A 26,991-nucleotide genomic window follows, 5' to 3' on the forward strand; every position below is an offset into this window, starting at 1 on the left:
CTGGATGACAAGGACATCGATTACCCGGTGCCCGACCACCCTCCGATGCGCCCGAACGAGAATTTCGTCGATCTGGTGAGGACTCCGCGGGCCTGTTTCTTTTGCCTGCATTTCTTGGTTCGTTGTTCTGATGCGGAGCTTTCGTGTCTGCAGGGCAGCATGACTAGCGTCGTCGACTCGCGTCCGCCGATGCCAGAAGATGCCGAGCGGTGGTAGCAGAACCGTCTGCTTGCCGGGAAGCAGAAGCAGCGCAAGGACAAGGAGACGGCGAGGAAGAAAAGGAACGCCGCCAGGGAGTTCCAACGGTGGCGGCGGGGCCAGGTCGTGTTGGACGACGATGACGACGACGATGAGTTGGAGGAGGAGGACGAGGAGGAGGAAGAGGAAGAGTTCATTCTGACCCCCTGGTCGGGCGCGCTTGTTATCCGGGAGCCACGCTCCCAAACGGCCGAGGGGGACAAAACGAGCGGGCCGCCTGCCCAAGACTCGGCCCCGCAAAGCTCTGGGGCCGCGCCCCACGGGTCGGCGTCGAGCGCACCTCAGGAGTCGATGGAGCCGACCCCTGTCCCTCTGCCTGCGGCCCAGGAGCAAAGGAGTAGCGGCAAGCGACCATTGCGAGATGCCCCGGGGTCGGCATCAGGCTCGGAGGCGAAGCGCACGTGCCACCCTCGTGCTGGGGGAGTGTAAGTGGAAATTCCTCGCGCGTCTCGTTCCTTTCCTGGAATCGAGCCGTTGTTGCTGATGTTGTTTTTTTTTTGTTGTTTCACAGCGCCGCCCCCCGGGACTTTGTTCCGTCGCTGGCGCCGAAGAAGGCGCTGCGGGTGTCTTCCACCTCCGCGGGACGGACCGTGACCCCGCTGGCAGCGAGCGGGGGTGTCGCTGGGGAGACCGCGGACCCTACCGTGGAGGTGGCTCCTGCGGCGGCAACTGGAGGAGTGGTGCCGCAGCCGGGCACGGGGCACGGTCTGACCCCTGTTTTGCCCTCTGCCTCCTCGGTCGACCTCGCGGGGCAGGGCATTGCCCCTGGGGGCCCTCCGACCAGGGTGGTGATAGACCTCGATGACGAGGTGGAGGAGGAGCGTGCGGCTCCGACGACGGTGGCGCAGACGGAGGCGGTTGCCCCAGCGGCCGTGACGGGGATGGCGGTGGCGACGGAGGAGAGAGAGTCCGACCCCGCGGCCACGGCGGTGATAGCGGCAGCGGGGGAGGCGAGGACGCCCACCACGGCAGTTGCGACGAAGGCAGCGACGACGGCGGAGGCGGGGACATCCGCCCAGGGAGCCGCAACAAAGATAGCGATGTTGGGATACGAGGTAGGCTACGCTAGCGCAAAACAAAATTTTCTACCGCGTATAACCAGGAAGAACTGCCGTATAAGGATCACGGGATTACCACTCGACGCACTACTGGTGCGGAAGATGTAGATATGCGTCGGTGCAGTGAAGATGATCACGTAGTCGTACGTAGTCGATCACGTCCAGCAGCTCCTCAGCAGCTCGTCCACGTGCACAGCAAGATCGCCTCCGGTGCCGCGGCTCGTCGTCGGCTCGTCGTGGCTCGTCGGCGGCTCGTCGATGGCTCGTCCAAGTGCTGCAGGCGCAACACCTCCAAGGTATCCACACGTGCAGGGAGGAAGCGTCGCAAGCCGGATTGCTAGATCCGCGAGTTGCAACAGGTGAGGGCGTGGGAGGCGCGGCAAGTGTGTTCAGCCAAAAGGTGTGAAACCCTAGGGCGCCCCCACCCCTCTATTTATAGGGGTTCCTGATGGGCCTCTGGATCCGAGGCCCATTAGTACTCCTAAACCTAATCCAACTCGGATCAGATCTGAATTGGGCTTCCAGCCCCTTAAGTGTGTGACCCTATGGGTTCGGATACGTATAGACATGGCCCGAGTACTCCTACTCGGCCCAATAGTCGGTAGCGGCCTCTAGCAAGACGTGCCAACTCCTATACGCATACGAAGATCATATCAGACGAACCATCACAACATAATATACATGCTATTCCCTTTGCCTCACGATATTTGGTCTAGCTTCAAGCCGACCGCTCTTTCTCGATCCTGTGATTCGGAATCCCTTTGTAGGTTAACTCTTAACCGTACGTAGCATGGCCATGCATTTTTTTTGATCCGATCACTCGAGGGGCCCAGAGATATCACTCTCAATCAGAGAGGGGCAAATCCCATCTTGATTGACCATGTCTCATAGCATGCTTCTTGACAAACCCGAAAGCTACCTTTATAACTACCCTGTTACGGCGTAGCGTTTGATAGCCCCTAAGTAGGTCAATCCACATCTAGAATACATGCGACAATCTCAGGTCTAAGGACAAAGCGTATATGTTGTTTAAAGAGAGAACTACTTCTCGTGTTGGGTCAGTCCTAACACATGTCTCCACATGTGTCCACATTATTAGTCCAACATCTCCATGTCCATGACTTGTGAAACATAGTCACCAACTAATACATGTGCTAGTCTAATATTCATGTGTGTCCTCACATGAACTCCGACTAGGGACAACTTTAGAATAACCATACAAGTAAAGAGTTTCACATACAATTCACATAATTGCAAATCAATTCAAGTAGCCTTTAATGGATATTCAATGAACACAATATACAAATCATGGATACAAATGGAATATCATCATCTCTATGATTGCCTCTAGGGCATACCTCCAACAAGCGACGGCGGCGGAGGCGGGGGTGCCTGCTCCGGCAGCCACGACGGGAGCGGGGATGCCTACCTCGGTGGCCGTGACGAAGGACACGGCGGTGACGGGAACACCCGCTCCGGTAGCCGTGACGGAGACGGTGGCGGCAGCGGACGGGTCGGGACGCGCGTCGGCGTCGAGGACGGCCGCGGCGACCTCGATGAGGGCGGGGGCGCATGCGCCGGGACCGTCGATGAGGCCAGTGGCATCCGGGGCGGCGGTGCCTGCCTCGACCGCGGCATCGGGGACAGCGGTGTCAGGAGCGTCCGGAGCGGCCTCTACCCTTGTCTCGGCCAATCCCGTTCCCAAAGCATGGAATGGGTCTATCCTGCGCTGGACGTCCCGCGATGACCCGCAGAGACCCCACTTCACGCTGGATGACACCGTGGAGTGATGCAAGTGGCAAGCGCTACAGGGCGGACTTGCAAATGTCCGTGCTGCCCTGTCCTCGGCGCTGGGGGAGCTGGACGGCGTCGTCGTCCCCGGTGGCCAGGTATGGTGTTTTCCCTGACGATTATTTTTCTCCCGTCGCTCTGTTATTGAGGATATATTGTCTTGTAGGCCCTCCAGGAGTGTAGCCGGGGGAAGTCCAATTTCCTCCGGCTCGAGCGGGGGCTCTGGGAACGCTTCTCTATGGAGAGGCAGCGAACCGGGGAGTTGACCGCGCAGGTTGCCGCTGCCCAGCAGGTCATCAACGAACTGCAGAGGCGCGAGCAGGCGGCGCAGGAGGACGCGCGGCGGGCGGAGGACAAGTTCCAGGCCGTCATCGAGAAGGCTCGCCTCGACCACGAGGAGTTCCAGGCCACTGCTTTGAAGGCCCGCCACGATGCCGAGGAGCTCGCACGGCTGAAGGGAGAATATGAAGCCCTTCAGAAAACCGTCGAGCGCATCCAGCGCGAGCGGCAGAAGGCTTGGCAGGACCGGGACTTCGAGGCGGCCTGGAAGGGCGAGGCCGAGAAGGTGGCGGCCGAGCTTGGGGAAGAGGTCAGTCAGCTCCAAGTGCAAGTGCAGGAGCTTCAGATCACCGTGGCCCAGGGGCTCGACCGGGAGCGTCAGCTGAAGGCCCGGTCCGAGGGTAAGGCTCTTTTCGTTCCATTGTTTTCTTGCTGCTTTGTGATGATTTCTGACTTGGATTTCTGCGGACGGACCTTACAGATGAAATTGCCCGGCTCAGGGAGGTCCTCGACCCTGAGCGCGCTGAGCACAGCAACCTGCGAGATGCGGTCCGCGTCGTCTGCGACAGCCTCAGCGTGGTCCAGGGGGACGGGATGAGCTCACTGGCGACTCGTGTCCTCGAGACGTACCGACGGACCCGCGAGATCGCTCTGGAGGCGCTCCGCATCGGCATGAGGCGGGCCTTGGGTGTCTTCAGTTCCCACTACTCCGGCATCAATTTCACCGGGATGAGCGGGGGGTACGCCGCCGGCTATTCCGAGGCCGAGCTGGACGAGATCGACGCGTCGGTGCTCAACCTAGCGGATGCCTTGGCGAAGCTTCTGGAGGATGAGGCCATCCCACCCGAAGACCCTAGGACGAGTTAGCTGTACCGGGCTTAGGCGCCCCAGATGTAAATACGTTAGTTTTAATTTTGAACTTGTTTTTGTGATGGGCACAGAGGCCTTTTTTATTAAATTGCCGAAAAAAGTTTGCCGATCCTCTTTCTTGTTTTTTGGATTTGGAAAGTTTGGGGCACGGGTCGAGTGTGTCAGTAAGCGCTGATGTGCGAAGGCACCGTAGCTGCTGGGGTGTAGGTTTTTTCGCAGTCCCATCAGTCTTGCTTGAACGCCGTTCGTGCGCTCCTTCCTTTTCACGCCCAAAAGTTTAGGAAGAGGGTCGGCTCGGAAAGAAATGGCATTTTGAGAGGATGTCAAGTGACTTGGGGCGGAGCCCCTGATAGCCCCCGAGGGATATGCGGCCCTAGGGTGGAGCCAGGGTCGGATATCCCTGAGTTCGATATGAGACTTGAACGAAATTGACTCAAAATTCCCTTTCCGTTGAATTGACAAGTTGCAAAGGTGTTTATGTGCAGAACTTTGGAAACAAAAACTAAGGGTAGAAGCGTCTTAGCTGTTCTATGTTCCAAGCGTTGTTAAAGATCTGTCCTTCAGGGTCGCTAGCTTGTACGTGCCTGACCGCAGTACTTGTGTGACAATGAAGGGACCTTCCCATGGAGGGGTCAGCTTGTGCCACCCTCGATTGTCCTGGACGAGGTGGAGCACCAGGTCGCCGACGTTAAAGGCTCGGCCTTGCACCTTGCGGCTGTGGTAGCGTCGTAAGGCCTGCTGGTACTTAGCCAAGTGTAGCAGGGCTACATCACGCGCATCGTCGAGCTGATCTTGCGTGTCTTCGAGTGATGCCTGGTTTCCCTATTCGTCGTATGCCTTGACCCTCGGCGATCCGTACTCCAGATCAGTGGGGAGAATTGCCTCGGACACGTAAACCATGAAGAACGAGGTGAAGCCGGTCGCCCTACTGGGGGTCGTCCTCAAACTCCACAGGATCGCGGGGAGCTCCGCGACCCATCGGCCGTCGAACTTTTTGAGGCGGTCGAAGATCCGTGGCTTGAGACCCTGGAGTATCATGCCATTGGTTCATTCAACCTGCCCGTTCGTGCGGGGGTGCACCACGGCCGACCAGTCCACTCGGATGTGGTGGTCGTCGCAGAACTGGAGGATGTCCATGATGATGGAGTTGGGGATTCCGAAGTGATGGATGATGTCGGTGAAGAACTGCACCGCCTGCTCGGACTTGATTTGCGTGACCAGTCGCGCCTCGATCCACTTGGAGAACTTATCGACGGCGACAAGCAGGTGGGTGAAGCTCCCGAGCGCCTTCTTGAAGGGCCCGACAAGGTCCAGCCCCCAAACTGCGAAGGGCCACGTGATGGGGATGGTCTGAAGCACCTGTGCAGGCAGATGAGTTTGGCGTGCGAAGCATTGGCACCCTCTGCAGGTGCGGACCATCTGGGTGGCATCAGCGACCGCCATCGGCCAGAAGAAGACCTGCCGGAAGGCATTTCCGATGAGGGTTCTTGGTGCGGCGTGGTGGCCGCAGGCTCCAGCGTGGATGTCCTGAATCAGCGCCTTTCCCTGCTCGATCGGGATGCAGCACTGGAGGATGCCGGTGTGGCTCCGCTTGTAGAGCTTCTGGTCAATAATGACGAAGGATTTGGCGCGGCGCGCAATCCTACGTGCCTTCGTCTTATCCGCCAGGAGCATCTCGCGGATGAGGTAGTCGAGGTACGGGGCTCTCCAGTCAGGTGGGGGGTCGGGCCCCGCTGCTGGGTTTGCATCGATCTCCATGACCTCGGGGTCGGAGGGGTCGGCCTCTAAGTCCAGGGCAGGTGGAGCATCGCCGACCTTGTCTGGGTCGGCGCTCGAGCTCAGGACAGGTGGCGCGTTGTCGACCTCTCCTGGGTCGGGGCTCGAGTCCGGGGCAGGTGGCGCGTCGCTGACCCTCCCTGGCTCTTGGTAACGGATCGAGGGCCTGAATTGGTCGCTCACGAAAACACCATCAAGTACGGGCTTTCGGCCGGACGCCGCTTTTGCCATTTCGTCAGCTGCCTCGTTGAAACGCCTTACGACGTGGTTGAGCTCTAGTCCGTCGAACTTGTTTTCGAGCTTGCGGACTTCGTTGCAGTAGGCTGCCATCTTGGGGTCGTGGCAGCTCCATTCCTTCATTACCTGTTCGACGACTAGCTGGGAGTCGCCTCGGATGTCCAGCCGCCGGATGCCCAGCTCGATGGTGATGCGAAGCCCGTTGAGGAGAGCCTCGTACTTGGCGACTTTATTATACGCAACAAAGTGGAGGCGGATCATGTACCTCATGCGTACGCCGAGAGGAGAGACAAAGACTAGACCCGCTCCAGTGCGTGCGTTCATCAACGACCCGTCGAAGTACATCGTCCAGTACTCCTGCTTCTCCGGCGCCGATGTCGTCTGGATCTCCGTCCACTCTGCTACAAAATCGGCGAGTACCTGGGATTTGATGGCGGTGCGGGGGGCATAGGCGATGCCCTGGTCCATGAGCTCGAGCGCCCACTTCACGATTCGTCCCGTGGCGTCCTGGTTCCGGATCACTTCGCCGAGAGGGAACGACGAAATGACCATCACCGGGTAGGAGGTGAAGTAGTGGCGCAGCTTCCTCTTCGTGATGAGGACGGCATAGATGAGCTTCTGGATCTGCGGGTAGCGCGCCTTGGACTCGGACAAGACCTCACTGACGAAGTATACCGGGCGCTGCACCTTGAGGGCATGTCCCTCCTCTTCTCGCTCCACCACCAGAGCTGCGCTAACTACCTGGGTGGTCGCCGCGATGTAGAGCAGGAGGGGCTCCCCGTCGGTTGGCGGGACTAGGATCGGGGCCGTCGTCAGGAGGTCCTCGAGCTGGTTGAGCACCTCTTGGGCCTCGGCGGTCCACTCGAAGCGGTCAGTCTTCTTCAGGAGTCGGTAGAGAGGGAGCCCCCGTTCGCCGAGGCGCGAGATGAAACGGCTCAGGGCTGCCAGGCATCCCGTGACGCGCTGAACTCCCTTCATATTTCGACTTGGCCCCATGTCGCTGATGGCCACTATCTTCTCCGGATTGGCTTCGATGCCGCGTACGGAGACGATGAAACCCAGCAGCATGCCCCTCGGAACCCTGAAAACACACTTTTTAGGATTGAGCTTGATGCGCTTGTCTCTCAACCTTCCGAAGGCTAGTTCGAGGTCGGGGATGAGCCGGTCGCCCTTCTTGGACTTGACAACGATGTCATCGACGTAAGCCTCAACGGTTCGCCCGATGAGGTCCCCGAAACACTTGAGCATGCATCGTTGGAACGTAGCCCCGCGTTTTTGAGGCCGAACGGCATCTTAACGTAGCAATAGGGGCCGAAGGGGGTGATGAAAGAGATTGCGAGTTGGTCGGACTCTTTCATCGCGATTTGATGGTAGCCGGAATACGCGTCAAGGAAGCTAAGGGTTTCACACCCGGCGGTTGAGTCGACTATTTGGTCTATGCGTGGTAAAGGAAACGGATCCTTTGGGCACGCCTTGTTGAGACCGGTATAATCAACACACATCCTCCATTTCTCATTCTTTTTTCGTATAAGAACAGGGTTAGCAAGCCACTCGGGGTGGTACAGTTCCATGATGAATCCGGCCGCCAAGAGTTTCTGGAGCTCCTCGGCAATGGCCTTGCGCCTCTCCTCGTTGAAGCAGCACAGACCTTGCTTCACTGGCTTGGAGCCGGCCTTGGTGTTCAAGGACTGCTCGGCGACTTCCCTCGAAATACCGGGCATGTTCGAGGGTTTCCACGCGAAGACGTCACTGTTCGCGCGGAGGAAGTAGACGAGCACGCTTTCCTATTTGGGAGATACGGTAGCGCCGATCTGTACGGTTCGGCCTTCGGAGCTGCTGGGGTCGAGGAGGACCTCCTGACGCCTTCGGTGGCCTCGAAGGAGGTGGCCGACTGCTTGGAGTCGGGCTGGTCCTCGGCGCCCTCCGCGAGCTGGACCGCCGAACCCTCTGTGAAGGTGATGGCTGCGGCGTACTCGCAGTACTCTACGTCGCACTCGTATACCTTCTAGAAAGACGTGTCGACGGTGATGACCCTGTTGGGCCCCAGCAGCTTGAGCTTGAGGTACGTGTAGTTGGGGATAGCCATGAACTTGGCGTAGCACGGCCGCCCCAGGATGGCGTGGTAGGTTCCACGGAAGCCCACCACGTCGAAGGTGAGGATCGCCTTCCTGTAGTTGGATAGAGTCCCGAAAGTGACGGGCAGGTCGATCTGCCCGAGAGGCATTGCCTGTTTCCCCAATACGATGCTGTGGAATGGCACCTTGCTGGGGCGAAGGTGGGAGCGGTCAATCCCCATGGCGTCGAGAGTCTCGGCAAAGAGGATGTTGAGGCCGCTGCCTCCGTCCATGAGCACCTTGGTGAGGCGCGTCGTGCCGACGACGGGGTCGACGACGAGCGGATAGCGTCCTGGCTGCAGGACGCTACCTGGGTGGTCGGACCGGTCAAAGGTGATGGCGGATCCCGACCAGTCAAGGAAGGCCGGTGTTGCAGGCTCGGCCACGTAGACCTCGCGGCGCTCCAGCTTCCGGTGGCGCTTGGAGTCGTAAGCCGCTGGTCCGTCAAAGATCATGAAGCAGCCATCCACCTTGGGGAAGCCGTCTTCTTTCTCTTCGCTGTCCTTCTTCTTCTCGTCGGGCTTCTGCCTACGGTCGCCCTTCACCGGGTTGCCTACAAAATATCTCTTCATGAGGTTGCAGTCCTTGTAGGCGTGCTTCGCGGGGAACTCGTGGTTTGGGCACGGTCCCTCGAGTAGCTTGTCGAAGAAGCCGGGGGTGCCCTCTGGGAGGGGCTGTCCCCGCTTGCACTCAACAGCAGCCATGAGGGGAGCCTCACGCCGCTGCTTGTTCTTCTTCTTCTGCTGACGGTTGGAGGTGCCCTCATCGGCGTCCTCCTCCCGTTTTGCCTTGCCTTTGCCTTGCCGAGGCGAAGCTGGTGGTGATATTGAGAAGCTCCTCCATGGTCCGTGGACCTCAGCGCCCCAGCTCATGGACGAGAGGCCGGCAGGAAGTTCCCACCAGGAAAGCCCCTATGACGTCGGTGTCCGTGACATTGGAGAGCTCAGTACGCTTCTTGGAGAAACACCGGATATTGTCCCAGAGGGACTCATCTGACCCCTGGCGGCAGCTCCGGAGGTCCCAGAAATTGCCAGGGCGCGTGTACGTGCCCTGAAAGTTTCCCATGAATATCTACTTCAGGTCGTTCCAGCTGTAGATCCGACCCAAAGGGATATGTTCCAGCCAGGCTCGCGCCGAGTCGGCCAGAAAGAGTGGAAGGTTGCGGATGATGAATAGGTCATCGTCCGCCCTACCGGCCTGACATGCAAGCCGGTAGTCGCTGAGCCACAGCCCGGGGTTTGTCTCCCCGGAGTATTTGGCCACGTTTGTTGGCTGCCTGAAGCGCGGCGGGAACGGCGCATTCAGGATACGCGCGGAGAAGGCCCGGGGCCCTACCGGGTCGGGGCTCGGGCTGCGGTCTTCTTCGCTATCATAGCGGCCGCCACGGTGGACGTGGTAGCCATGGTCCACCCCCTCCTCCTTATCCGCGCGGGAGCGCTGCCGCGCGTCTAGGTTGTCGTGGGCGTCGCGGATGGGACCGACATGCCGGTAAACGGACTGTGCTCCGCCTCCCGCGGGCGGCGGTGTCCGTCGAGCGGCCGCGCCCCGGTTCAACCTGTGGGGAGGCTGGTGGATAGACTCCCCCGCCTCTCGGGAGGTGCGGTGGGAGCTGCCCTGCTGGCGGTCTACCCGCGTCGCCGGGACGCGGAGCTCTTCGCCTACTAGACGGCGGCGCACTCGAGCAGGTTGCGCGCCTCTTGGTGCGCCTGACGCTCCTCAGGCGTCGCTGGCTCGGGGAGTCGTCGGAGTAGGGCCACAGCTGCGGTGATGTTCTGGCTGGCGCGGGTGAAAAGCTGAGGACGATCTTCGTCCGCGTAGATGCGCTGCTGAATGTCGAGCGCCCGCTATCGGGCCCCGCCTTTGTTGCGGGGGCGCTCGACCTCCTGGCGGGGCGCCGCGCGTGCCTCCAGCTGTCGGGATCGCACCGGGGCCCTGGCGAGGGCCCCAGTCATAGCCGCAGCGCGCGGTGGGGGAGTCCTCTGCCTCCCTTCGGCGCCATCATCATTGGACCCCTCGGAGTGCACGTCAGCCATGAAGCACTCGCGCGAGGGGTGGTGGCTCCCGCTGTTGGAGCCGACGTCGGAAGTCGTCCTCGCCACGCCCACGAGCTCGTTGCTCGCAGGCGGCACGGTCATGGACCGCGCCAGGAGATGACCTTAGGTCGCCACGGCATTGCGCAGCCCGAAGGGCCGCCCCTCCGAAGGAGGCCCCTCGGCACGCGCCTTGCCGCTCGCCGCTATCCCGGCGGCGGAGCCAGATTTGGTGGGACGAGCGGGCAAGATGAGGAGAGGGATCAACTCGATCCCCTCCCCGGTGGCGAGGAAGTCCAGACTCCCGAAGCAGATCAGGGAGCCCGGAGTGAAGCTGACGTCGTGGTTGGCCATCTGAAGCCGGTGATGTACGCGCAAAGATCCTCTACCTGGCGCGCCAACTGTCGTTGTCAAGATTAGCGAATCGAGACAAAGACTAGTCAATTTCTTTTATGCGCGTAAGGCTTCGGATGGTGGCGTGGGAGACACGGGATTTAGACTGGTTCGGGCAAGGGAAAGCCCTACGTCCAGTATGAGGTCCTGCTCGTGTTGCCCACGCGGGGTCTGTAGTAGGGGTTACAGGAGGCGAGAGAGGGAGCAGGTCCCAAGTCTCTTGGGTATGCACTGATGCTCTGAAGGAGAGTGTGTGTGTGTTCTGTTGGCTTTTTTGAGTCCCCTGTCTTAGGGCCCCCGATTCTCCTTTTATAGCGCAAGGAGGCCACCGGAGTTACAAGTGAGACCGGGTGTAAGGAGAAGTAAAGAGATAAGCTAAGTCAAGTAAAATACAACACAGGGGGAGGGACCAAGTCCCCGGGTCGCCGGCGTCCTCTCCGGCCTTCAGCTCCTGTCAGCGCGTCCGCCGGAAGAGGGCTACTGCCTTTGAGTCCTGTCGACGATCTCCTTAGTGGCCGTTGCCGCCACGCATGATGATGGTGTTCGGTCGTGGCATTCGTACCCTTGGGGGGGCTGATCCTACTATCTTGCTGATGGCCCGTGGGATGCGGACGTCGTGTCCCTGTCACCGGATGCGCGGGGCGCGAGAACGGGCGGAGCTTCCTCCTGTGCCGGGCGGCGCAGGCCATGAGTGCCCTATAGCGAATCGGAGGAAGCCGCAACCACTGTAGCCTGTGCCGTGCGGTCGCGCATGGGTACTTATGGCGGGTTGCGTCGGGAGCGCGAGCGCCTTTCTGCGTGTCAGAGCCACGGCGCATTTATGGCGAGATCGACAGGGGGACCCACGAGATCTGCGCCCTTACTTTCCAGTCTGCGCCCGAGGCGGATTCTTGTCTTGTGGGCCCGGACGAGTCCGACCCCCTGCGCCCTGGGTCGGGCGAGGCGGAGTCTCGCGGCGTGGGGTCGGGCGCTCCCGACCTTGGGTCCGTGAGTTAGGCGAGGCGGAGTTTGGTCATCAAAGGGTCGGGAGCGTCCGACCCCGGGGCATTGGGTCGGGCGAGGCGGAGCGGGGCTCTCCCCTCCCATGTTGGGTCGATGACAGTCTTTATTTCCTTAGGTGGGCCTGGGCCTTTATGTTTGTTGTTTTAATGGGCTTTAGGAGGTCGTTAATATTTCCTCCAACAATACTGTGTGATTCAAAAAAATTAAAGTGTGCAGATACTTGATAAACTAATTCTATTTAAGTGTAATAAGAAAATATGATAATTATTGGCAATTTTAGTCTACTAATCCAATAGGAGAAGAGTTCTGGTGCTCCTGCACCATTTGCTCCCGTGCTCCCGGCTGACGCGCATTGTTGGATGCGCATCGGATGGTGCAGCTCAGGGCGCTGTTTGAACCGTGTGTGTGATTTCCAAAAAAGTTTGAGGACTTAAACGCAAAACGTAAAAGTGCACTCCAACACTCAAGAGATACATATAACTGGATTCGCTGGAGCTTAGAGCGTGACATCTTTCTCTCTTTCACACCTTTTCCCCCAATGAATTTCTTTCATTTATATTTTTATATGTGACAAATAATAAGCTAATGCAGTTGCTTTTGCAGTTTACGTGTTATTACTTTAGAAAAGAAAAGAAAAGAAGTAAAGGTAAACACGTAGAGGAAGAAAAGTTTCCCTAACTTCTGACGTGCTAAACTCAAGCCCTGTCTGGAACACAGGATTGCCAAAGGAATTCAAAGGAACACAATTTGTTTACTTTGCTGACATCATGTGGTGTTTGGAATAAAGGAATGAATCTTGCCATTCCTATGGAAAGGCTTGCTTTCCTCCACAAAACGTGGAACCAAAACATCTACTCTGACTCCAATTTTTCGCAGAAGTCCAATGTACACGCGCGCGACAAAGAGAGCAAGGAGGCAAGAGGCACATGCAACCGAGTAGCCGACTGGCTCCGCCGGCGTCGACCCCGCCGCCTCCCTCGAGTTGTTGCCTCGTGGCAAGGTGGAGCAGAATCACATCCAACTAGTTGACCTTGAACCCAAGGAGAACGTGCGCCCCCACCCTTTTGCGGCTGCCTCCTTTCCCCCTCACCTCCATCGCCCCATCTTCCTTCACGAGTTGGTGTTGGAGTCTCAGAGATACTGCGATTGAGCTGGAGTCAGAGAAGAGAGATAATGGACGACCACGGAACTACCGAAGGGATAATAATGAGGGAGGATAAGATAGAATGGGAAAACAAAGTCTATGCCTTGCAGGTGGGGTCATATCACTTTTGGCCCACCTGTCATCAAACTTAATTAGCCTTAGTTGTTTAAAAAAGATTTTTTTAACTCATATGCTTTTAATTTCTATATTTTCTATTCCTGCGTTCCAAACGCATATTTCTACCAGTTTCCAGTATTTTATATTTCTCTATTTTCCAATTCACTTATATTTTTTCTTGTGCTTCCTACCGTTCCTATGTTTTCAATTCCTTAGTTCCCCTCAAAAGTCTTCAGCGTTTTAACGAAACTTTCCGAAGAAAGGCCGAGAGCCGACGAGGGTTGAGTGAGGAAGAGATCCTCTACATGGCCCACCTGTCGGCTCGGACTCATAAGAAGAGCCTCGCGACTACAACCAAAACCCCAGGCTCCATCTATCCCAGCCCTACACACCTCCTCCTCCCCCGCGCCGCCGCCACCGCCGCCGCCACACAGCGCGAGCACCCCCACCTCCTCTCTCGTTCTAGCAGAGGGTTTGAGGCGTCGTATGTAGGAGAAGATGGCGCTGACAACCTCCATGGAAGGGCTCGAAGCGCGGGCGCGGGAGCTCGCGGTGGACCTCTCCGCCGTCGATCTGGACTCCATCACCCTCCCGGCCGGCGAGGACTTCGGCATCCTCAGGTAGACCCGTGCGCTGCTTCACTCTGTATCCCAATCCGTCGCAAACGCTAGCTCATCGGGGTTGCAGTATGTGGTGGCCTTAGTAGCCCTAATTTTGCTTTACCCAGATGCGAACGTCTGCGGTGGGATATTTTTTAGATTCGGTGCAATATGAGTGTTGTTCCGTAGTTTCCGATAGCAGTTTGTGTGCAGGGCAGATTTTAGGGATTTTTTCCCATCTTGGTTGATATGCTTCTGCTGCTGTTGAACTGGTACTGATATGTTTGTTGTGGTTGCGAAATATGCTTTTAAATTTATGTGTTTTGTAGTGTTATAATCTGTTCAGCGTCCACATGACGTATGCATGTATACTCGAGTCTGGCTAATGCTAAAGAATCTACCCAACTATGCAGTGTTAAATTTGATGTGTGCAGCTGCAAACTTTTGTGGTGAGTTTGGGTTGATTTGTCTTGTTTTAAAAACGTTGTTGGTGTTGTTATATGCTACTTTTTGTGCATTATAGCATAGTACATGGAATTGTAGGCTAGCTACGATAAAGGTTAATCAGGTGAGATTAATATTTATCAGCACAGATATTGCCTTTGCTTGCTATCCGGCAAGTATCTGTAGCGTTTTGAGATATGCAAATTGGTTTTGAGTTACTTGTTTGTGCTTTTCTGAGTTACAGTACTTAATTTGTTTTCATTGTTGCTGATTGCTTATAATTTGCAGTGACGACGAGGAGGTACTTCGGAATGAGGACCCTCCTGAACTTGAAATGGGTTTATCCAACATTATGGTCGTGGACAATCTGCCGGTTGTTCCTCCAGAAAAGTTTGAGAAGCTGGAGAATGTTATTCGCAAGATCTACAGCCAAATTGGAGCGATAAAAGAAAATGGTCTATGGATGCCGGTAAACCCAGAGACAAAGAAGACATATGGCTACTGTTTCATCGAGTATAATACCCCTCAGGTAGTTTACTTCTCGTTAGTTGCATTTCTCCTTTTATCCTCACAATGATTCTCTAAGTTTTAGCAATGTTTTAGTGACAAATCATTTTATTCAAACATACCAGTGGACCTTTTTCTCATATTGGAAGATTTTCACACTCCCTGCATCTGGTTGCTTTCGTGATGCTGTATAACCTTTAAGAAAATGTTCTGATAATTTGGACCATGTTACTTTTCCTATCGTTTTCGTTTTAGGCCCCTCTTTAACCCCTTGAGTTGATTGAAACAGAAAAAATATCTTCATTGAAAGGTATTAAGTTAATTATAATTATCTTTGTTTCACATACTGCCAGGAAGCTGAGCTTGCAAGGGAAAAAACAAATGGGTACAAACTCGACAAATCTCATATATTTGCAGTTAATATGCTTGATGACTTTGAGAAGTACATGAAGGTTCCTGACACATGGACGCCTGCTGAAATAAAGCCGTACACTCCTGGAGTAAGTCTCTATGGCTTCTCTACTCCCTGATAGCCTACTTCTTTTTAGTGCTAACATTTTTGAAGCAGCTAATTATCATGCAACATTACTATCTTGATTTTGCATTGCAGGAAAATCTTCTGAAGTGGCTAACTGATGAAAAGGCCCGCGATCAATTTGTCATCCGTGCTGGTACATTGACCGAAGTTTACTGGAATGATGCTAGAAAGCAGGCACCAGAACTTGTGTTTCAAAAACAGGTGTGCATATACTTGTAGTTGATTAAAAATTTAAGTTGATGTTCTTCCACTTCCATTTAGAAGAAAATCCATGTCGATACTTATCCTGTTACTTCATTTTCTTTCCAGTACTGGACAGATAGTTTCATTCAGTGGTCCCCTCTTGGAACATACTTGGCAACCGTTCATAGGCAGGGATCACAGGTGTGGGGTGGTGAAAATGGCTTTGAGCGGTTAATGCGTTTTGCTCATCCAATGGTACTGGTTCTCACCACTCTAAATTCTACCCAATGTTTAATGTTCTAGCTGACAGTGGTTTGTACCAGGTAAAACTGATTGACTTTTCTCCTGGTGAGAGATACTTGATCACATACAGCAGCCATGAGCCCAGCAACCCTCGAGACACACATGTAAGAGATTGTCAGAGACTTATATCTCTGCCCCTAGCTTTCCTTCCCCCCCCCCCCCCCCCAACAAAGAACAAAAAAAAACGCTTTTCCTTCCTGACTATTGTTCTTAATTTTGTAGAGGGTTGTCCTGAATATCTTTGATGTAAGGACTGGGAAAGTGATGCGAGACTTCAAGGGAAGTGCTGATGAGTTTACCGCTGGCGGTAATATTGGCGTTTCTGGTGTCTCATGGCCCATATTTAGGTGAAAACACAGTGCAGCATTTGTGAACCAATGCATACATCTTTTGTTAAGTTGTCCTGGTTAGATGCTTACTATATTTGTTTTCATAGGTGGGGTGGTGGAAAGGATGATAAATATTTTGCAAGGCTTGGGAAGAACATAATATCTGTCTATGAAACTGATACGTTCTCCCTTCTTGACAAGAAGTCCCTGAAGGTAGAAAATGTAGTGGACTTCAGCTGGTCTCCCACGGATCCAATCATATCCCTTTTTGTGCCTGAAATGGGTGGTGGGAATCAGCCTGCAAGGGTGAGCAGAGATTTCTGCACCAAACTCATTATAAGATGTTTTTCAATATTTTGTCGTGAAGCTAAAATTTATCTTTCTATTGGAAGGTGAGTCTTGTGCAAATTCCAGGCAAAGAGGAGCTGCGGCAGAAAAACCTTTTCAGTGTCAGTGACTGCAAGATGTATTGGCAGAATAATGGAGAATATCTTGCTGTCCAGGTTGATAGGTATACAAAAACAAAGAAGAGCACCTACACTGGGTTTGAGTTGTTTAGAATTAAGGAGAGAGACATCCCAATTGAGGTCCTTGAACTCGAGAATAAGAATGACAAGATTATTGCATTTGCCTGGGAACCTAAAGGGCATCGCTTCGCTATCATTCATGGCGATGGCCCTAGGCCTGATGTCAGTTTCTACACCATGCGAACAGCAAACAACACTAGCCGTGTCTCAAAGCTCACGACTCTCAAGGCCAAGCAAGCTAATGCATTGTTTTGGTCTCCTGCTGGCCGCTTCATTGTTCTTGCTGGGCTGAAGGGATTTAATGGGCAGCTAGAATTCTACAATGTTGATGAGCTTGAAACTATGGCAACAGGAGAGCATTTTATGGCAACAGACATAATGTGGGATCCTACTGGAAGGTTAGCTAATAACTGGGTTTAGAAATTTGCTGATTCTTCCTTTGGCACTGGTATTTCTATTATCATGTGAAAGTTGAAACAGTAGTCAGTTTTTTACACCAGCAGATTGCCTGCATGTTAAAAGAAGTTATTAGAATTTTGTCAATTCTAAATCCCATGCCTTTTGTATGCATGAAGTTCTATTTCTAAACTTTGGCCAAACATTCAGTGGCCAAAGATTTAAGAATGAACTGAAATGGTTTTGCAATTCCTTTCGTTCAGGTATCTTGCAACTGCAGTTACCTCAGTCCATGAGATGGAGAATGGATTTCAAATATGGTCCTTCAATGGCAAGCACCTTTACAAGGTGTCAAAGGATCACTTCTATCAGGTAAATGTTCAGTAACTTTCTGCTTGGAAACATTTTCCATGATGTATGATTGTCCTTTGTTGTAATGTTTGTCTTGTACACGGACTGACGGACTGAATGATGCAGTTTATATGGCGTCCGAGACCGCCATCACTTTTGACTCCTGAGAAGGAAGAGGAGATCTCGAAGAACCTGAAGAAGTACAGCAAGAAGTACGAGCAAGAAGACCAGGATGCATTCAACCAGCTGAGCGAGCAGGAGCGCAAGAGGCGGACACAGCTCCAGGAAGAATGGGACTCATGGGTTGCCAAGTGGAAGCAGATACATGAGGAGGAGCGTGCATATAGGAGGGAGCTTAGGGATGGGGATGCCAGTGACGAGGAGGAAGAGTACGAGGCCAAGGAGGTTGAGGTGGAGGAAGTGGTGGATGTCACGGAAGAAGTTCTCGCATTCGACCTGGATCAGGAGTGAAAGGCTTATGTTAGAATCTGCTGAGTTTTAATTTTCCGTCGTGTCAAAGTTCATCGCTGTTGCTTTGCATAATAGGCTCAGTGATCAAGCGCACAGTTTGCTGATCGTTTTACTTGTTGTCTGTACACTTGCTGCTTGAATTTGCGGATCATGCATTCAGATATCAAATTTTGCTGCTGGATTACTAATCTTTGTCTGGCTTTGGCACAGTTAACAATGTGTTTGGTCACAACTAAGGTCTCAATTTGATTGATCTTATCGATCTCAAGCCTTTTAGTTTTGAAAAGAACACTTGCTGCGCTAATAGATGTTAATTCGATTGTCGACTCCGGAACGGTCCCATTTGTTTCCCACTTTATTTATTTTTATTTTCCTTTTTTTCCAAAACATTGTGCAAATGCTCACACACGCACGCTTGGCCATGAAACATAGGGTGTATTTAGTTGCTAGTCTGCTAGACATCATGTGGTGCATGCTAAACTCTCCTGTGAGCACCTCGGATAGGCAAGGTATTTGTACCGCTAGAAGAGTAGCGGTGTAACACGTCAATGCTTGTCAGCCGATGATGAACGGTAAGAGCTCAGACCGAAACCGCTCCATTCGATTCAGGGAAAGGACCGGTCCGATTGCAACCAAATATTCAATTAAGATGTAGATTTAACTGATTATTTTGGTCAACAACATTAACATTAACATGCTTGGCAAAATTGGCATCGCGGAGGGTGTACAGTGTCTTCCTTTAGTTTCTTTTACGCACAACACCGCCCATTTTATTCCAAAGGAGCACATAATGTACAACACATACTGAAACATCTACAAACAGCCCAGAAACGTGCAGCCTGTGTCTAACCCTGCTTCTTCCGCCCCCTGAATAATGGTGTGCCAAAATGATCTTACTTCTCCTCGTATTCTACATCAATCACATCAGCTTCTGCTCTTCGTGAACTTCTAGCACCACCGGAGGAGCTGTTATTTGGCTGCCATACAATGTTTTGGCAATTCATGCACCGGATCACTTGGCTGCGGTAGCCCACAAACCGCCTTTTGCATGCTGGGCATGTTCCCTGCAAATGAAACCTGCTACATCAGTAACTAGGAACAGCTAGTGTGTTCATAAGACAAACTGGAACAGAGGAAGTACTACAGAAGGATATGAAGATTGAAGACAAAGAGTAGCCATGATGCTAATGCATGAGCTGATGCTGAGATTGTTATTCAACCATATAAAAAGACATAACAAGCCCAAAGTAAGAGTAAGCAGCGACCATCTACATTCTTGAACTCTATGCAACACATCAAATGGCTAATCATACGAGACAATTTGCATTCAACTTCAACAGCTTTATTAAATGCCAGGGAAGCTGGGAACCCAATTCAAATATCAGTATACCCAGAGGTATGACAAAACTCTTGCTCAATTAGTTGTCAGTAGAAACAAAATAAGCTAATGGAAGTTTAGAGCATGCAAAGTGCAAACAAAAATGCAAGATGATTGGAGAATATTTTCAAGACTTCTTCAAAAGCATGTAAACCATGATCACACGCACACAATATTCTGCCATGACTCTCAGTAGGCAAGTAAAAAGTGCACAATAAGCCAATAACAAATTGAATTCAGAAGGAAGTGCATTGTTACCTCAATGGCAACCCTGTTAGCAAAGGTCCCAAGGAAAAGAGGGGCAGCGAAAGGCAGCACAAATGTACCAAAAATGAAAATTCTGAATAGCCACCCTGACAGTGCAAGCCATAGAAAAAACAGTGTCTGCATAAAAAGGGATAGTTAAAGCACATCAGATATAATGAAAAGGACCTACTATTATTGGCAGAAGAATAATCAAATGTAACGATGAAACAAATAATATATTCTCGAAACAAAATTGTACTATGATAAATGACATTCTGATCAAATACAGAGTGATACAAGTATATGTGAGTTAAAGCAACATCTGACTTTATGCCCCTGAGTTTTTCCCCCCCTCGAATGATTCCCTAGAGTTTTACATAGTTTCATTTCCTAGACAGCTGGAAGGGTTAACATCTGTGTTGATGCAAATTTGTCACAGCTTTGTATCAATCATATCCCTCTTTCATGATCCTTTTCCCTTACAAAGCACAAAGAGCACAGAGAGAGAGAGAGAGAAAAAAATAATAATTCAACATTAGTAGCCCATCAGAACACATTTCCTGGTGCCACAATGAAAATCGCAGAATTTTCAGGTTCTTATGAGTTATGATTACATTTCGATTTAATCAAGCTACAAATATACAGAAGAAATTTCGGGCTCCTAAAGATGGTTACCACTAACCTCAATCAGACTAATCACTGCTAGGCCGTAATATCATTGTTCACCATTGCTTGCAAACATACCGCAGCAACAATTATTCATAAACTAATTAAAACCTAGAATTGAGACCACGAGCAATAGTTGTATGCATCATCAGATGGGAGACATGAAATGAGCTAGTAAGGAGTAGCACGACATCAAAATGCCACAAGAATCTAAGCTATGATCTCTACCATCAAGTATTAAGAACCCAAATTTGGGTCACGTTAGCAAGCTAATCCAAGTGAATTTGAGCTATCAGTGAACTCACAGCTAACGCTCTCCCGATGGGAGTTGCCATGAAGTCATTGAGCTCCCTCCGATACTGCACATCAGAAACCAAAATAACCACAGATTAGAGCGAGACGAAGTACTACACAGCTCGAAACGGCTAGAGAGCGTAGAGAATCCGAACCCTGGGCCAGTTGCGGGAGAAATCAACGGAGAAGGAGCGCCACCTCCGGCCGATGCCGAGCTCGGCGTCGATCTCCACGGCGCGCTCGCGGGCGGCACGGGAGGCCTCCGCGAGCCTCCGGGAGATCGAGAACCTCCCGTCCAGGCGCTGCGCGGCCTGCCGCGCCTCGAAGGCGAGCCGCTCGGCGCCCGCGTTGGCGCCCTGCCACGCGCGCCGCACGAAGCCGTCGAAGTCCGCGCGGCCGAACGCGCGCGGGGAGACCACGGTCGCGGCCCGGCGCGGGATTCGCCGGCGAGCGAGGGGGCGGGCAGCAGGAGCGGCGGCGGGCCCAGCCGCCGGTGGGGCTGCTGCTGGTGGAAGCCACCGCGCGAACGTCGCCATTGCCGGCGGCGTGCGAGGGCGAGAGAGAGTGCGAAGGGGGAAGTCGCTGGATTTTCGTGCGGATGGGGTTGCTCGGTTCGTGGGCTGCGTGGGGGCCACTTGTTGGGTTGCTCGGTTCTAATTTATTGGGCTTCTCGTGTGGCCCAAAATTTAGCCTTCTCCTATGTGGGTTCTTTTTGCAAAATTTTGAAAGAAGCTAAAATCTTGCACGAAAGCAATTCTCATTAGCTCGGTAGAAGAAGTGAGGTTGTTCATCGTGTTTATTCTAAAAGATCTTAGTTTTGACAAGAAGTTTACCTTTGTGCTGAACAGATCATGCACGGAAAGTTTTAGTCCACACAGGAATTGCTTGGAAGCATGACCTTTTCGACTTCTGCAGACAGAAGAGGAGGAGGGGAGGGAGCATATACCCTGCTTGCTGCCGTGGTACCTTCTGCCATCTCAATACGGTGGCAGTCAAGCCCGGGTAACAGCAGAGAGGCCACTCCGCTGCCACTTGTTACAGCGACAGGCCGGGAGCGGAGAGGAGGACAAGCCGCGACGCCTCCCCGCGGTCTTGGTCGTGGCACGCAGCCTCACGCGCCAACCGTTTCCGTTAGCTCATCACCGTCAGATGTTGCCGCGCGCCTCCTGCTGAGCCACTCGTCGTTGAACGGAGCTTGAATTTGTGTATAAAAAACAGAGATTGAGCACGAGAAAGCGACGCGTCAGTGGGAAAGGAAGCTTCGACGAATTCAATTCGAGCAGCGCATCGCATCGCATCGCACCGCATGCTGTCTCCGCGTGCACCTGCCCCTCTTCCTCGCCGCCGCCTCCTCTCTATATCAGCGCCGTCTCCAGGCAGAATCGGCATCGGCAACAGCGACGGTATCAGCTTCAGCAGAGGGGAGGAGAAGAAGCGCCGCCGCATTTCTTGGACGAGGAGCGCGGCTACTCCGGCGGACATGGCGACCGACAGGTGAGCCGCCGGAACACCTCTGGTCGTAGCGACCTCTCTTGCTGTATAAAAGGGAACACTGATGGTCATCTGTTGGGCTATGTTGTCTGAACTCATCTGGAGCGGCAGCGCCCTGACGAAGCTGGCGCCGCTGGAAGCCATCCTCTTCGACATCGACGGCACCCTCTGCGACTCCGACCCCATCCACTTCTGCGCCTTCCGCGAGCTCCTGCAGCAGGTACAATTACATGCCGCTATGGATGGCCTATGGCTTAGTAGAGTGTGTCTGAATGTCTGATCCAAGCGTCTCCGGTGGTGTGGCTGCAGATCGGTTTCAACGGCGGTGTTCCCATCACCGAGGAGTTCTACAGCGCCAACATCAGCGGGGGCCACAATGACCACCTCGCCCGATCTCTGTTCCCGGACATGGACCACGAGAAGGCTATGCAGTTCATGGACGACAAGGAAGCGTTGTTCAGAAAGTAGGCCACCCGCCTTATTACCCATTTCTAGTGCCTGGTATCTTCTTTCATACCAATTTCCTTTTCAGAATTTTAGTTGGCATGCTTAATTATATTTAAAATTATAATGCGAGCTTTTCTCAGAATTTTAATTTTTATTTGTCTTGCCTGACATCTCTGAATGTTCATAGGCTTTAGCATACAAACTCAAGTACAACCTCTCGTATGCAATCTCATCGTTCTCAAATTTCTAGTACTAAAGATGCACCGATGTTGCTGTCTTTTCACTGCACAAGGACATGGTCACGTCAACCGGTCAACGCAAAACAAACCTGCAATCTTGTGCTACTTGGATGCCTTTTTTTTGGATAGCACTTGGATGCTCACCTGAAGCTGAAAGCCACGCAGGTTGGCACCAGGACAGTTGAAGGCCGTGGATGGGCTGCACGACCTCTGCAAGTGGATCGAAGGCCGCAACCTGAAGCGCGCGGCGGTGACGAACGCTCCCAGGGCGAACGCCGAGCTGATGCTGTCGCTGCTCGGCCTCGCCGACTTCTTCCCCGTGCTCATCATCGGCAGCGAGTGCGACCGGGCCAAGCCCTTCCCGGACCCCTACCTCAAGGCCCTCGAGCTCATCGGCGCATCGCCTGACCACACCTTCATATTCGAAGTACGCTTGTTTCAGAATAGATTTCTGAAAAGTTTTCGATAACGTTGTGCTCATTTGGTTGGTGTTGTCAAGGACTCCGCATCAGGGATCCGAGCTGGTGTGGCTGCAGGCGTGCCTGTGGTTGGCCTGACGACTAGGAACCCTGGGAAGGCGCTCAACGATGCAGGAGCGAGCTTGCTGATCAAAGATTTCCAGGACCCGAAGCTGCTGTCCATGCTGGAAGAGCTCAAACCCGCGACGGCGAATGGGCGCGTCTGATTGGTAATTGCAGTCATAATAAGAATGTCATGCTGGGCAATTACCACTACAGAATAACTCTGAATCCTGGGCTGGAACCTGGAAATGAGCATGGATCTGTGCAGAAGTTGGTGCCTGCTGTAGTGGTTCTTAGCATGCAGCTGACATTTATGGGGAAGCTCCTGCTCCAACATGTTATCACCTTATTTCGCAACCATTTTTTAATAATGTATGAGTCTAAAGGCTGTATGTCATTTAATTTAAGGGGGACCTCATGTACTAAACACTAATGCCCTATTTGGAGGATGGAATAGTTCCTAAGGAATATGGAAAATTTATTCCATTCAGATCAGGGTCCTGATGTTCTTCCTCTTTATTATGCTTGGTTCAGTAATTCAATTCATATGTTGCTGCATTTTCTCTATGAGAAAACAGATGCACCGTGCACGTATTCCATTAGGACAATTTGAATATGTCCCTGAACCCTGCATGTTAAACTGAACAAAAGGCCGTCCTCCTGGCAATCCTGAATAGCAAATGCCTATAAGGCTACAACGTTAAGTTTTGTTTGTTTGTTTTTTTTTGCCGTCGAACAGTAAATTTCTGCGTATATACTCATCATTCACGGCTGTATTCCTATGCAATGATTTTGTGGATGTAAGTTAAAGCTGTTAAAAAAATTCGGTCGCATATGCCGTCTTCGTGCTGAACTCGTTGGTGCAGACAGTATCAAATCTTTGGGCACTATGGAACTGTCAGCACCGGATGAGATCACTGCTGGCGGCTGTTCGAATTGAACAACAACGTAGATCTTTGCAAACAGAGAAAATCTTTATGATGACAGAGGGATTGAGTTTGAGCCTGTCCCTGTAACACTTATCTTAGACCTGAAGAACAGGCTTCAGAAAGTTCACTTCATCACTTGTTTACGTCGTCAACTGTCAGAACTCAATTGCTTGCTACCGTGCTACGGCGACGTACTCCTTGTGTACGGCGGATGCGCAGTATCTCGATGCGCTGCAGGTGCTCGTGCTCCTAATCGGCTAATCCTAGGCAGCTGTTCATCGACTAGGTGCGCGCGTCGAACGGGATTAGTGTCGGTGCTCGCGCGCGCGCCGGAAACGGAGCCGGATGTGATGGAAAGAAAGAAGAAGAGCATGCCGATGCTTCTTCTGGGAAAACCAAGGGTGGAAGAAGCGTCTGCTGCTGAAATGTTTTGAGCTGAGCCCCCGAACCAAACTGCAACTTCGACTCGATTTCTTCCTTCTCCAGAGCTGCAATTCTGCTACAGATCGTACACATTCCTGTTCCCGTTCATACCACGTACGCGCGTGACGACAACACCTCTGCAAAAACACTCACTCTTCTCTTGTGAAAAAAAAATGCAGCCGTGGAGTTGTTCACCACGGTCTTGATCCAGGTGTTAGGTGTTAGAGGACAACACACCGGTCGGTCAGTCAGATATGGCCATGTGGGCCGGCCCCCCGTTTCTTTCTGAATCTCTCCGAGAAACGGCCACACGATTTCGTGCCCTGAAACCCGCGATTACGGCAACGATTAGAAATTAATACCAGTTTTGATTTTGACAAGTGTAACCGCGCTCCCTGCTTCGCTTCGTCACTCCGTCCACTCCATCCCAGCAGCAGAGATTCACCGAGGGCGAGAGCATTCCTCGATCATCTGAACAATCTGATCCGCTCGAAAAGGGAGAAGCCAGAAAGGTCAGTTCCCATACCTCCCCTTCTTTGATTTCTCACGCCGCCTCCGTTCACCCCTGCCCGCGGATTAAGAATTGGCCAACTGGGAGCAGACAGATGACCTCTGCTGATCTCCAAGAGACGCGTCGATTAGGGCGCAGGGGCATGTGATTTCGCCCTGATCGCTGGATCACGAGTCGCGCTGATCCAATGAGCTCCCTGAACAACAGTGCTGCAGTCTTTAGGAAACGATTTCGCCTCCCTCGGTTTGGGAACTCTTCCAGGTTACAACTAGTGGTACCCGGTTGCAACTGATCATACCGTAGATAGTATACCACAAGTAGGAAGCTTCGAAACTTAACAAGATCACCACTGGCCATAGATATCCTGCCAGATTGATGATACGTTTTGAGTTTTTTTCTCTCCACTTGGGTGAATCATGGACTATCCCTGCAGCACAGTGGAGCTCACTAGTTAATTGCTTTTTCTGTTCAATTTTTTGTCCGTTAAAAAGCTAGTTAATTGCTTTCCGCAAAAGCTATCGTTATGGCTCTCTCTTCACCTTTTGGCTGCACACTCATTTACAATCACTGCTAATCCATTCTCCATTCGGCATCACAATCATTATTCCTGTCTTGTAAATTTCTCTACATCAAGTTACTGTTAGAACTTGTGCACCGATTTCCACGTAGTGTGACGTGCATCCCATTTACTATGATTTTTCTCAGACACGCGAACGGCATTACATATTTTCACTACTCATTTGCTATAAGTGGCAATCATAAACCATCCCCAATTGCCATTAGCAGGACCATCTCCTTGATCCATCCACATTAGTTAGTTCTAGTTGGTTAGTTTTGGCAAGGTCCATTCCAAAACAAGCAATGTGCTTCAGTTCATTATTGCCGTTTACTAGTCTACCTGGGCAGAACGAGTTCTCAAAGGGGAGATTCTAGCCCGCAAGAGATATCAAAGCAATAAGTGCTCGGATTATAATACATCGAAGAGACATTTTGTGGGGATGGTAATTATAATACTGAATCCTTCTGACTCCCAGTGCATTGTGAATGCCGCATGCTTCTGCTTTTTTGGGTATGTGATCTCAATATAAAGACTTGGAGCCATGCAGGTGTCACAAGGTCAGTGCATCCAGGGCTTCCTACTAAGGTAAGCTCCTCTCCTCCCCCTCCTCTCTGGAGAGCTTATCTTCAGGCTACCTTCATTTGCCTGATACTGCACTCTCTTTGTCCTTATTTGCTCCTCCACTTTGTTTGCCTTTTTGTTTCCTTGTAAATTAGTTTAGCACCCAAGATATTATCGTTAAATCGTTTGAACAATATATGTTTTGTAGTTATTATAGACTTTTGAAAAGTTTCAGTGATCAGCGACGCATGAATGAATCTGCTGGAAATAGTTCCTTTTAGCTTCCTCCAGTCCATTTTAACATGGGAAAGCAGACTATTCTCACATGAAACAAACTTCTCAAATCATACTGTGTCTACAGTCAATTAGGCAATGTTTTTATTCAATAATTGCCATTGTTGCCTACTGGTTGTTTCCTAGTGGATTGTCCAGAGTAACGAATGCGAATCGCGAAACAGTGAATGATTTACACTGCAGGTAGGACTTCGATATCACATTTAGTGGACGATAAGAACCTGCCTCCCCCCCCCCCCTCAATCGATGTATTAGTTTCTTGGGGATATTCCGGATGGACAAATTCTCAAAAATAAAATTTCGAGGGATCCTTTTCTTTACTCCGAATAACTTTTCTCTCATGAGTAAGTTATTTCAAGGCTTCGTACATTTTTCTGAAGTTTCGCCTTTACTTCTATTGATTAGATCCGGTTCCCAAAGGATCTGTTGTCTCTTGATCTTGACTGGATTAAAGCATCATTCTATCTCTTTCTGCTACGGCGACCATTTCATCCCATTTTCCTCAGAGGTACATCAAGGCTCGTAGCAGTCTTTACTGACTACGAGTGTCGTTGCTCTTGAGAGGATAGATCCGATGTCTCCGGCTTTTATCCTCAAATCCAAAGATGGATAGATACCTAATAGAGACAATGGATTGGGGAATCAATGGTGAAAGTACTACTCAGAGAACAAAGAATTGCACCATGTAATTCGACATTACGTTAAGGCAGGGTCT

At 52.0% G+C, this 26,991-nt stretch overlaps 5 protein-coding genes across 6 annotated transcripts in view; 3 read left to right on the forward strand and 2 right to left on the reverse strand.

Annotated features, from left to right (window-relative positions):
* Nucleotides 1-763: 763 nt before the first annotated feature.
* LOC101763529 (DNA translocase FtsK 1-like) lies at nucleotides 764-6,263 on the reverse strand. The gene is made up of 3 exons (XM_004986733.1): nucleotides 6,018-6,263; nucleotides 2,746-3,078; nucleotides 764-1,318 (listed from the first exon to the last, which is right to left on the reverse strand). Exons 1-3 carry the CDS (start codon nucleotides 6,261-6,263, stop codon nucleotides 764-766), a joined length of 1,134 nt encoding a protein of 377 aa, XP_004986790.1.
* Nucleotides 6,264-13,425: 7,162 nt separating this feature from the next.
* Nucleotides 13,426-17,934, forward strand: LOC101753504 (eukaryotic translation initiation factor 3 subunit B). The gene is made up of 11 exons (XM_004983537.4): nucleotides 13,426-13,689; nucleotides 14,401-14,641; nucleotides 14,973-15,119; nucleotides 15,230-15,358; nucleotides 15,467-15,595; nucleotides 15,664-15,747; nucleotides 15,866-15,990; nucleotides 16,080-16,278; nucleotides 16,365-16,897; nucleotides 17,159-17,267; nucleotides 17,373-17,934. Exons 1-11 carry the CDS (start codon nucleotides 13,568-13,570, stop codon nucleotides 17,715-17,717), a joined length of 2,163 nt encoding a protein of 720 aa, XP_004983594.1. The 5' UTR covers nucleotides 13,426-13,567; the 3' UTR covers nucleotides 17,718-17,934.
* A 420-nt stretch (nucleotides 17,935-18,354) lies between these two features.
* LOC101753922 lies at nucleotides 18,355-20,933 on the reverse strand. The gene is made up of 4 exons (XM_004983538.4): nucleotides 20,457-20,933; nucleotides 20,313-20,366; nucleotides 19,354-19,479; nucleotides 18,355-18,781 (listed from the first exon to the last, which is right to left on the reverse strand). The coding sequence occupies exons 1-4, from the start codon at nucleotides 20,835-20,837 to the stop codon at nucleotides 18,611-18,613; spliced, it is 732 nt and encodes a 243-aa protein (XP_004983595.1). The 5' UTR covers nucleotides 20,838-20,933; the 3' UTR covers nucleotides 18,355-18,610.
* A 617-nt stretch (nucleotides 20,934-21,550) lies between these two features.
* Nucleotides 21,551-23,494, forward strand: LOC101754319 (haloacid dehalogenase-like hydrolase domain-containing protein Sgpp). 2 transcript variants are annotated; one of them, XM_022823302.1, is made up of 5 exons: nucleotides 21,551-21,795; nucleotides 21,898-22,012; nucleotides 22,102-22,256; nucleotides 22,644-22,905; nucleotides 22,978-23,494. In XM_022823302.1, exons 1-5 carry the CDS (start codon nucleotides 21,608-21,610, stop codon nucleotides 23,161-23,163), a joined length of 906 nt encoding a protein of 301 aa, XP_022679037.1. In that variant the 5' UTR covers nucleotides 21,551-21,607; the 3' UTR covers nucleotides 23,164-23,494. The 2 variants fall into 2 exon arrangements, with proteins under 2 accessions (XP_022679037.1, XP_004983596.1); XM_004983539.4 differs by having other exon boundaries at nucleotides 21,553-21,795; nucleotides 21,904-22,012.
* Nucleotides 23,495-25,848: 2,354 nt separating this feature from the next.
* Nucleotides 25,849-26,991, forward strand: part of LOC101754720 (VAN3-binding protein) — a 4,355-nt gene continuing 3,212 nt past the window's right edge. The window contains exon 1 of the mRNA XM_022822852.1: nucleotides 25,849-26,006. The gene's annotated coding sequence lies outside the window, so the exon portion shown is untranslated. The remainder of the gene's footprint in view (nucleotides 26,007-26,991) is intronic.

Source organism: Setaria italica, chromosome IX, assembly GCF_000263155.2.
Source record: "Setaria italica strain Yugu1 chromosome IX, Setaria_italica_v2.0, whole genome shotgun sequence".
Lineage (NCBI taxonomy): Eukaryota > Viridiplantae > Streptophyta > Magnoliopsida > Poales > Poaceae > Setaria > Setaria italica.